At 46.8% G+C, this 10,000-nt stretch overlaps 1 protein-coding gene across 1 annotated transcript in view; it reads left to right on the forward strand.

Annotated features, from left to right (window-relative positions):
* Window positions 1-6,482: 6,482 nt before the first annotated feature.
* The window catches only part of LOC308361775 (anosmin-1-like), a gene marked incomplete at its 5' end in the record, with an annotated part of 18,509 nt that continues 14,991 nt past the window's right edge, over window positions 6,483-10,000 (forward strand). Inside the window, 2 exons of the mRNA XM_080834215.1 lie at window positions 6,483-6,665; window positions 9,845-9,892. Of these exons, the coding sequence (XP_080690341.1) occupies window positions 6,483-6,665; window positions 9,845-9,892 (231 nt within the window). The remainder of the gene's footprint in view (window positions 6,666-9,844; window positions 9,893-10,000) is intronic.

The following is a 10,000-nucleotide window of genomic DNA, read 5'->3' on the forward strand; positions in this document are numbered from 1 at the left end:
CATTACCTGGAATGCACAATAAAAAAAACGTGATTTATGAATATTCATAAAATTGGAAATATCTGTTTTGACAAATTAACTCTTCAAGGTGTCTGCCTGCCTGTCTCTCAGACTTATGTGAGTGCGTGCATTTTAGCAGAGGGTAGGGAACAGGGAAGGGAGGAGTGTTTTGTTGAGTTTCAGAATAGTAAATTACACCTTTAAAGTCAAGAGAGTACTGTCCTGATGTTATGAAAACTGACATCAGGGGAGTGAGTCGAGGTGAGTTACGGACTAAAGCCAGAGTGAGCTGGTGTCTATTCTGTTGACTGGCTGATCTGCCATCTTTGACCTCCAGTCAGATTGATTATTGGTATTTGTTGTCAGGAGGTAACACAATCCCGTCATTAGTCATGTTTAAGTGATTCACTTCATTTTGAACAATCTGCTGTCTTTGTCTTTCTATTTGCTATTCTAGAATAACCTTATCCATTCTTAGTTTTAGTCATCAATAGTTCCTGCTGCTGAGGAGAAACACTGGCACAGCCGCTGTGCTGCCCTCATGTGTCAGTGTGTCCGAGCCAATAAAGACAGGTAGAATGCTGCCTAAACATGTCTCAGCGTGCTACAATTGTACCCTCACAGAGATTAAAAGCCTACAGGCTGGTTCAGAAGTCGACTTCAGGAAAATATTAATATTTGCAGAAATGATTCTCCTCACACACTGGAACAAAAGACTAACTACAGTATCACCCTCATCAGGTTAGTCAAAAACTACAAAAGAGGAGGCAACATCTTAAAAATGTAAGAACTGGAAAACACAATGTAGGACCTCTTTGTAAAATATCTATTCATGATGTTTCTAGTGGTGAGCCTACATGCTCTGGTCACATGACGCATGACCCCTGTATGATTTCTCTCTGCTGTGCTCTTCTTCCTCATGTCACACTGGAAGTTCCAGAAAAGGGAACAGGTTGGGGATTCCAGGATTTCACAAGCGGAAAAAGCAGACTTGAAGAAATGCAGAGGAGAGTCACATGACCGGCGTGAGATCTATAAGGCTGGGAGTCCGTGTGGTGGTAATTCACAAGACAGCCTGCTGTACCAAGCTGAGACCTTTTGTCACATAAGTATGAGAGACTTTTATTTGTGTGTGTTATAGGGGTGTGTGAGACTGTGTTTGTTTGCATATGCTCATGTGTGTTCCAGACTTACAGCATACCCATGTATTTTGGTATTCATATGTGTACAGTATGTGTGTGTATTTGTGTGTGTTTAGTTGTATAATAACCTGCACCTCCTTTCCCGTGTGTGTGTGTGTGTGTGTGTGTGTGTATGTGTGTGTGTGTGTGTGTGTGTGTGTGTGTGTCTGTGTGTGTGTGTGTGTGTGTGTGTGTGTGTGTGTGTGTGTGTGTGTGTGTGTGTGTGTGTGTGTGTGTGTGTGTGTGTGTTTGTGTGTGTGTGTGTGTGTGTGTGTGTGTGTGTGTGTGTGTTTGTAGACTGTAGCCGCTCCTCTAGTCAGCATGCGTCTCGTGTTCACTTGTGCTCTTCTGTTGCTCTCTGTGAGCTTCGGTAAGTCTGCTCAGTAATCATACATTTCACACAATGACTGCATACTGAAACACACACACACACACACACACACACACACACACACACACAGAGAGAGAGAGAGAGAGAGAGAGAGAGAGAGAGAGAGAGAGAAAGTAACCACACAGTGATTGATTAATCACACAAACTACAACAATACGTGTAACTGACCTACTTGTAATTCATAAGAGAGAGATAGACAGAGAGAGAAAGAGAGAAAGAGAGAGAGAGAAAGACTTGTAATGTCACAGTAAAATCAGTAACACCATACAGTAAATCTGCTTTCTCAGTATATAGCCCTACTGAGCTGAGCTAGTGAGCTACAGTAACAGCGATGCTAACAGGCACCCACCTCCTCACTGCCATCTGTCCCTCTGTGCTGTGGCCTGTTTCAGGTGGAGCGCTGAAGTGCAACTTCTGTGTGAGTAGGGGAGACTCCTGTGTGCCCTCTGTGCAGACGTGCCCGCGCTACATGGACGCCTGTGGCAGCGTGCTCTACATCTCGCCGCCACTAGGCATCACCCGCAACTGCATGAACATGGCGACGTGCCAGACCTTCATGCACATGCCCAACGTGGCGGCCATCTGCTGCAGCACCGACCTCTGCAACTAAACGGCCTGCACACTGGGTGTGGCATCACCCTCTGCGGATGAACCTGCCGCCCATTACAGATAAGCTTCCCTCCTGGCAGAGCGGTCTGCTATACTCTCTCTTGCTGAAGCTCCACTCTCTTGAAATGATGACTCACCTCTAGGCCAGCCTATGACGTTGGAGCTTCAAGTCAAGACAGACGGTGGACGGGACCAATCACAGAGTGTAGTTATGTGTCAGAACCAGAAATTAATGATATACACTTTAATCTCACCTAATGAGAACTTATTCAAAACAATAAATCATCTCTTTTCATATTTTGTGACTTGATATCAATTTTGTGATGAAATCTAATAAAATAGGCTCACCCAAAGCTTGCATTCCATAATTCGGCAGGGAAGCTACATGAAACCATTTTATCATATCATTCCTGATGTGGTTGGTGTCTGTAAACAGACTGGTGAGGATGATGTCCTACTGTGCTTATGAAAAGAACTTAGCTAAGCCTGCACTGAGATGCCTCAATAGGCTCCCTGCCCTGGGCTCAATAGGCTTTCTGTTGGGTAGTTATGTTCACATATTAGACATTTGAATTATGTTCAAATTATGTTGTCATATTATGTTTTCATCTAAAAGGAATTTAACGTTAGCTTATATCTGCTTCGCTCCAATAAAACAGAGGCATCTCTACAGTTATCCATTCAAATATATTTGATGTGCTAAATAATAGTAACTGTTGTGTGTGGTTTAAAATTTGAAATGGTCCTTCTCCTCTGCTGAAATGGTTTATCCTTCCACTAGAGGTCACTAATAAACCATACTGTGTCTTGCAACACTGTATCCAAAATAAACCGTATACATCACAGACTCTCTCACATGGACAGGTCCATGACCACATTCACTCTCTGTCTGTCTGTCTGTCTGTCTGTCTGTCTGTCTGTCTCTTCACTCTCTCTCTCTCTCTCTCTCTCTCTCCCACACACACACACACACTCAAATGTGACTACATGCACATAGGGACACTTTCTGGGACATCAGGTGCACACATACTTACAGACATACAGGTGCTGCTGTTCCTTTTGTGACTAGAGTTAGGTGGCAGAGCTTCATCACTTTAAATGGCCAGTTTCACATCTGAAAATGGCCAAATCCTCACCAATCTCTACTAGTATAGGAACACGTGAGCCACTGGCACACCCCATAATGGCATTACAATAATTCTGATAAGGCTGATTGATCCCTCTAGGTTTTATTGGAGTCAGCCACTGCGCGTTTATATCTGCACTCATTCTTTTAACGTGATGTGTCAGGAGCTGCAGGAGTTTCCTTCTCTGCGGGGCAGGCCGTCTCTCTCCGCTGGATGCCTGTGGGCAGCTTCGCTCGGCCCTGGATGTTTATGGTGCTGAGTGAGCGAGTGAGCGCTCATGGCAGCCTCCCAGCTATGCTAAGGTGAGTTCACCACATGTGTTTCCTTCTCCCCCGAAATAACAATGCTTGAGCGTTATTTACGTATGTAAACAAGCGTTGCTACCGGAGACGGCACCCCCGCCACCACCAACCCCTCCCATAACCAGCCTCACATGCCCCCTCGCTGAATGGTTGACCCACAGCCCCCTCCCCCAAATCAACATGAGGGGGGGACCCTGCAGCCTTTTACAGGAGAGGTCTCCCCACAAATGGAGGCATTTCCCGGGCAGGTGGAGGCGGTGGTGGTGGTGGTAGTAGAGGGAATGCCATTTGGCAGCCAGTGGGAGGGCAAGGGAGACCCCACACACTTACACAATCACACACGTAAATCCACACTCACAAAAACACACACACACACACACACATACACAATTGTGTATACACTTAAGGAAGCACGGGCACACATACACACACACACACACAAACAAACACCCACACTCCCATATTCACACACACTCAGCTCTTGCAGCTGTAATGAGACCATTAAATGGTCACAGTCCGTTATTTTTATTTGTGAGGAACACAGACAGCCATGTTTTGTTAAGTAGCTCTCTCTGGAGTGTGTGGCGTTTCACCTCCTAAAGGTTACAGCCTGTGGTTGGACCACCCCAACAACAAGACAGGCCTCTCTCTCTCTCTCTCTCTCTCTCTCTCTCTCTCTCTCTCTCTCTCTCTCTTTCCTTCATGGCCTATCCTGCCTGCTCTGCTCTCTCCTTGCTCTTTACAGAAGAGGAAGCCTAAAGTAATATTTACTCTTTGTGCTGATATGCCAGCTCCAGTGTCAAACACACACGGCTGAGAAACCACGTCGCTCCCTAAAAAAAAGAAAAGAAAAACTCAACCTGACTTGGACTTGCAGAAGGTTTGCTGTGGCCCCAGTCTGACTGTTTGCTCGGGCGCGGAGCCGCTTGGCCTCCACTGTCTCTCCCGCCGCCTTTCTTGCCGGTGGACGCCGCAGCCTCACCTGGGCGACTTCTCACAGCCGCACCGCAGAGAGAACAGCTGCAGAGCCACACCAGGGCCGCGCAGCAGCGCTACTCCATAAAACCCAGACAGGAGGAGTTCGAGCAGCGAGTGCAGCTCGTTAACGGCCCAGGGAGCCGGCTAACGGGACCGAGATGGCGGCGGGCGTGCATGACAGCATGCGGGAGTAGAGGATAAAATCCGGCCCCGAAAGCGGAGGAATTTCGTTCAGTGTTTCCTACACGTCATGGATTCTCCGAGCCCTGGGCGAAGACAGTGTGCCAAGAGAGTCACCGCGTGGTGTGCGTGGTGGTGTTAACTTTTATTGTCAAGCACGTAAAGAGTAAAGATGGTTGTTGCTGCTCACTGGCGAGAGAGAGTTTAATAGTGCTTGTGTGTGTGTGTGTGTGTGTGAGTGTGTGAGTCTGTGTGTGTGTGTGTGTGAGTGTGTGTGTGTGTGTGTGTGTGTGTGTGTGTGTGTGTGTGTGTGTGTGTGTGTGTGTATGCGCGTGCGTTTGCAGGGGTGTGTATGGGGTTCCCTGGAAGTTTCCTGCTGTTCCGGACCTGCCTGCGGCGTGGGTCTCTCCTGGTCAAACAGCTGTGCTGGTGAATATGAGGCCAGCGGAAAGACGTGAAGCTTCCAGTGTGATCAGCATCCATTCACAGATGTTGGCTGCAATCCACACACACACACACAGACACACACACACACACACACACACACACACACATAGTTGTTATGCAGCGAGCACAGCTTGTATGCACCAGTGACTTCCACAGCGATATGCGGTCATGACCTCGCAGTTCATCCAGAGAAAGTTCGAGTTGAAAGTGAATCTGTCTGTCAACACATTTAAAAGCGACTCACATATTTGCTGCCCTGCCAGGGTCCACACACAGTCATCTAGGTCCCCATTACACACAGATTGACTCTGATTCTGCCTGACTGTAATGTTGCATTTCACAATGCAGAGTTAGGGTTCACACAATGTTCCACCAGGTTCACACAATGTTCACAAATCATTATTCCAGCTTTGAGTTAGGTAATGCCGTTACAGAATATGCTTGGGGGTTTTCTGGTATAGGTAGCATCAAGAGGAGGGGGTTGGCACAGGGGGACCTACTGGTCTGTCACTATTTCCAAGAGTAGCCCTATCCACCCCATCTGAGGAAAAGAAAACATTGTCATAGGATGAAATATGTTAAAGACTGTACAGGTGATACTTCCAGAACAGAACCTTAAACCAGCCTTGATGCCAGGCTGCGTAGGCCTCCCCACAGCAGTGCCCTCAGGAACACATACAGAGTGAGTAATGGAGTGGGCTAGTCTCTACAGTAATGAATCAAATCTGAGTCCCCTTCCTTTCCAAGTATTCATTCTGACCTAATCAAAGTGTTTTGCGATAACAGTTTTTTTTCCTCATGTTAAACTGATTAAATTCATTCAAATTCATTGCCTTGTCTTGTTTTAATAAGCTCCATATATTTATGATGAGGATAAGATCAGGTTTCCTCAAAGTATGCTTATTCCGAAGGTCTAGCAACAGATCTCAATCTCTGGGAACAGACCCCTAGTTGGCTTATTCTTGCTTTACCCTTCAGTTACCGCATTGTTTTCTGTGAATGAAACTCCAATGCTGTGCTTTTTGCAGTCATAGCTAGTGTCAGGAAAAAAGCCGACTTCCATCTAGTTTATTTCCCTTTTCTCTACCCATCACACCTGAGACGCGTTGCCCTGCGAGACAGGACAGACCATCCAATGGCAGCTCGCCTCTCCCCTGGCTCCTCCCTCTCCCTGATTGAAGTTTCATTATTTCCCTCGCGGTATTCCATCTGGAGTCGACTTTCGCTCAGTCACCGACGGAAGGCGCCGCTCTCAGCTCCAGCAGAAATGCCGTGCACTTTGTGGGTCTCGTGTTTGTGGATTACTTTGTTGCTAAGCTGTGCGAGGGCTGCTGGCGCGAGGAGACCCGAGTCCTCAGCCTCTCTGGCCAGCCTGTTCCGCGGGAGGTGTGCCGCGAGATGCCTCAGCCTCTATAGCACTCGCATCTCCTCCTCTTATAGGATCACGCAGGTAAGAAATTATTCACAAATGCATTCAGCAGCAAGTTGTGTTCATTGTGTGTGTGTGTGTGTGTGTGTGTGTGTGTGTGTGTGTGTGTGTGTGTGTGCATGAAAGCGTGGTAGTTCAACACTCATGTTTGAGCATTTCAACTTTCGCGATTCATTAGCGAGTATTTACTTTTGTTCCCACGAAATCAACCTGAGCCAGCATCCAATGATGCAGCATCCGATTACAAACACCGGTCAGTTATAAACATGGTACGAACGATCTAATCAACAATCTTGTCGGAATACAAAACGAGTTATTTGAATGTACTCGGACGTACAAGTTTAGTGAAGATATGTTTGAAAAAAGAATTAGCATAATTCCTTTGCCTGCAAAACATGTTTAAAAATATCCGCAATGAGCTCGTTGTTTACAACGACAGAGGCTGCCGATGAAGCGCTGATACAGCGTTGTGCAGTAGAGGTGTGTGTGTGTGTGTGTGTGTGTGTGTGTGTGTGTGTGTGTGTGTATAAGGGGTTCCCCCTAGATTTAAGCTTTATTGATATTTTACCAAATACAAACTACAATTGTATCCTCCTATGGAATCACCGTGCATTTTTTTTACGGTATAAAACAAAAATAATTTTAACAAGTGAAATAACAAGTGAAAAATACTTCTGTTTACTACCTTTCGTATGTCGCCCACTAACCAACTATGGTTTGTTATGTTGCTCTTGAGCTCAGTTAGTGTACTACAAATTAGGCTACTACAAGAGGGCTAGTGTGTTCATTAGGGCTGACGACCCCGAGTCGGTTTTATGGTTTTTGGCTGTAACAAACGGTGGACCTCATTTAAAGCCCCTTCGCTTGTTTTGATTTTTCCTTCCCGAGCGCAGACCGCCCCCGTTAGGATGTGCATACGCTTGCTCGCCGGTTTCATTAAATCGGTTTGATGGCAAGAATAGTCTGCCCACACATCTTAAACATCTGCTAGAAAACAAAAAACAGACCCACAACCATTATCAGATGCACTGTTAAGGGCGACCTCAGCAAAACGAGAAATTCACAGAACAGTTATTGGGGCCATTTTAAAATCTTTTTGATCACAGCCTCCCATCCTTTTAGTGTAGGCCTATTGATACAATATGTTGTATTTTACAGTTATTTTGCTGTCACTATGGTAATGAAAACTCATGATTGATATTACTTAAACACTAATGACTTTCATTTCTCATTGATCTTTTGAGGCCTGTTGAATGGCCGAAAACTCTTACAAGGATAGGGGTGGCAGTCATCACCTCGACTCGTCCTTAATGGTTCCTTAAAGTTCCAGTCATGTCTCATCCCGGCTCATTGATGGCTGGATGACATGGTTATGTCGCCTCTGATAAGGATGCTGCTGCTGTGGGCATCTTAGCCAGACATCGGGGGGCTGCAGTGTGTCAGCGGGGGTCTCACAGAGGCCGGAGATCTTATCTACTCCGACACACGACTCTGCAGGCACTCCATTGTCCCCGCGCCTGAAGAGGGCCACTGTTCCTTTCGGACAGGAAGCCTGTGGTTGCGACAAGGCTCAGCTGTGAACCGGCATCTCCACCCTGCCATCCCCACTCACTCTCTGTGTGTAATTGATGTGTGTGTGTGTGTGTGTGTGTGTGTGTGTGTGTGTGTGTGTGTGTGTGTGTGAGGAGTGTATGAGTGTGTGTTTGATGTGTGTGTGTCTATATGTGTGTAAGTGTGTGTATATGTGAAGAGTGTGTATGTGGTGAGAGTGTTTGTGCGTATGTATGTGTGTAAGTCTCTGTGCTAATATGTATGAGGGGTGTGTGTTTGATGTAAGAATGTGTGTGTTTGCAAGGAGTGTGTGTAGTATCAGCCCATCAGCCCATGGACGCACTCAGTCCACCCCCGGCTAGCCCATAGGCACGTGCCAATGCCCTGACATAGTAATCGTAGCACAGACCGCGAGGGGTGTAAGGATGACGTTGTTCCCATGGCGACCTATTGCTCCACATTACGTGGGGGTTAGCAGGGTCAAGGGATGCAATTCACGTGGCGTGTGAGCGGGTCAACACGGGGTCAAAGATCATCATGTCAGACCACTTGAAGGGACATGGCAGGAGATAATGAGAAATGACAAACCACAAGCTGTTCAAAGCCCTCTTTCAGGCTGCGCTGATTGTCCTTGTGTTTATATGTGTGCAGATTCCGTGTGTGCGTGTGAGTGTGTGCTCACGTGTGTGTGTGTGTCTATGGGCATGTGTGTGTGTGTGTCAATGGGCATGTGTGTGTGTGTGTTTGTGTGTGTGTGTGTGTGTGTGTTCGTGCTTATATGTGTTGATGAGCGCCCTAACTGGGACTGGCTCTCTGTTGTGTTTCTGACGAGCGCTAGCTGATCCCGCTGCCCCTAGCCAGTGCTAGCTGGGAGAGGCCAGAGGCTGCTTAACTTGGCCTGAACACGGCGCCCTTAAATCCCTGAACTCAGCAGAGCTGCATCTGGACTTTGAGGCAGTAGCGGGCACTGAGTGGGCTTGGTAAATAGGGCATAAAACATGTAGGCTTACCCCCTCCACTCCCCCCCCAGCCCCCCACCCTGGGTTGGAGTAAGCACAGCAATCATGAAGCAAACTGGCATACTGCACACATCAGTGCGCAAACAGGCATACTGTACATTTCACACAGGCTTGCTTGACAGGCTTTAGCTGTAGTAGTGTGTTGAAGGCTCTCTGCCATGCTGACCTGGACTTCTGCTGAGGAATCTAGGCTAATCCCAGCACTCTGTTGTATGCTGTAAATAAGTCTGGAGTTGCTGTCAAACCCTGACATTCAATACATTTTGATGTGAAATACTGCCGCAATAGCATAGTCAATAGCAACTCGATTTAGTGACTGGGTAATTATGTTAGTCTGTAATTGCGTGATTGTGTGAGGAGTTACGTGTCTTAGTAAGCGATTGTGTGGTTCAGTAATCAAGTAATTGATTTATAGAGAGTTGGAGCAACTCAATATTAAGCGGGTGGGTGTTCGACCCTAACCCAAATGAGCAAAAGCCCCCAAAACATTTGTGTTTGTTACCAATTTGCCCTCCTTTCCACAGTCATCCATGTATAGAGTGCAAAATGGCTATGTCCCGGGCGTTCGCTAGATGGTCGGAGCACATTGCATTGTTTGCATTCTGATCAGGTCTCTGTCCTTCTCTGCAGGTGAATGGCTCTCTGGGCTGGTGTCAGGACCACAAGCAGTGTGCCAAGGTAAACACAATGCCACCGCAACACATAAATAACACACAGCCCACCAAGCATTAGGCTTTAGATTAGATTATAGACCTAGCATTACTCGCAAACACCCACACACAGTCA

Source organism: Sprattus sprattus (genome assembly GCF_963457725.1).
Source record: "Sprattus sprattus genome assembly, chromosome: 3".
NCBI lineage: Eukaryota > Metazoa > Chordata > Actinopteri > Clupeiformes > Clupeidae > Sprattus > Sprattus sprattus.